The 982-nt window shown below is 65.7% G+C and overlaps 2 protein-coding genes across 2 annotated transcripts in view; one reads left to right on the top strand and one right to left on the bottom strand.

Moving 5' to 3' along the window:
• Positions 1-387, top strand: part of COG8 (component of oligomeric golgi complex 8) — a gene marked incomplete at its 5' end in the record, with an annotated part of 4206 nt that extends 3819 nt beyond the window's left edge. Inside the window, 1 exon segment of the mRNA XM_035898033.1 lies at positions 64-387. Within this exon segment, the coding sequence (XP_035753926.1) occupies positions 64-224 (161 nt within the window).
• A 63-nt stretch (positions 388-450) lies between these two features.
• The window catches only part of VPS4A (vacuolar protein sorting 4 homolog A), a 13514-nt gene continuing 12982 nt past the window's right edge, over positions 451-982 (bottom strand). The window contains exon 10 of the mRNA XM_035898032.1: positions 451-467. Within this exon, the coding sequence (XP_035753925.1) occupies positions 451-467 (17 nt within the window). The remainder of the gene's footprint in view (positions 468-982) is intronic.

Genomic DNA, 982 nt, shown 5'->3' with positions numbered 1-982 from the left:
ACCCTTCCCTTCCCCCACCCCGTTACCTCCCCCGCCCCGACCGACCGCTGCTTTCCCGGGCAGCAGGCGTGGACGAGCATGGGGAGCCGGTGAGCTGGGAGGCGACGGGCTGGGCCGCCCGCATCGTCCAGCACGAGATGGATCACCTGGAGGGGATCCTCTACATCGACCGCATGGACACCCGCACCTTCACCAACATCAGCTGGATGGAGCTGCTGGACTGACGCCCCCCGGAGCAGAGCCCTGGCGAAGCCCCAGGCACCCACCCGGGCCCCAGGGCTCCTCCAGCACAGGACTGGGCCCCCAGCCTTCCCCTGGCAAAAGCAGCGGCGCAGAACCAGGGCCCCGGGGCCCCCACGCAGCTGTGCCGCCGCCAATACAGCTCATGAGGACTCCACATGGCTCCTGCCCCTTTCTGCCCGCCTTACCCCTGCTCCTGGAACTATTTTATTATCCAGGAACAGGACCTGCTGCCAGGGGGTGTTGGGGGGGTGGGATCCCCCTCTGGGGCTTGTTTGGGGCCCAGGGCCTGGCGCTGAGCCCAGCACAAGGCACCAGGATGGGACTGGGGGGTTGAGCAAGGACTGGGGGCCTGCGCAGGGGAACATGGGGCTGGAGGGGGGTGTCCCAGCTGCCAGGAACCCCTGGGGTTTGTTCCCAGGCTGGGGGGGCTGCACCAAGCACCATGTGCTCTCAGGGCAGGGGGCAAAGCCCTGAGCATCCTCACCAATCCCTGCACGGGCTGAAGCTTTTGGATTGTTTTTATTTTCATATAAACAAGACAGAACCCAAAGCAGCATTAAGTTAAAAAATAAAAGAGCAGGAAGAAGAGTGGGGCACGGCCCAGGGGAGCACCCAGCCGCCCAGGCCATGCTCGGGCCCCCCCCCAGTAGTGTCAGCCCCCCCAGGCCGTGCTCCCCGCGCCCCGATGGTGCTGCAGTGCAAGGGGGGGGGTTGGGGGCGGAAGATGGACCCTGTTTGG

This window comes from Egretta garzetta, unplaced genomic scaffold (assembly GCF_000687185.1).
Source record: "Egretta garzetta isolate BGI_Z169 unplaced genomic scaffold, ASM68718v1 scaffold67, whole genome shotgun sequence".
NCBI lineage: Eukaryota > Metazoa > Chordata > Aves > Pelecaniformes > Ardeidae > Egretta > Egretta garzetta.
This window is presented reverse-complemented; position numbering and strand designations above follow the sequence as displayed.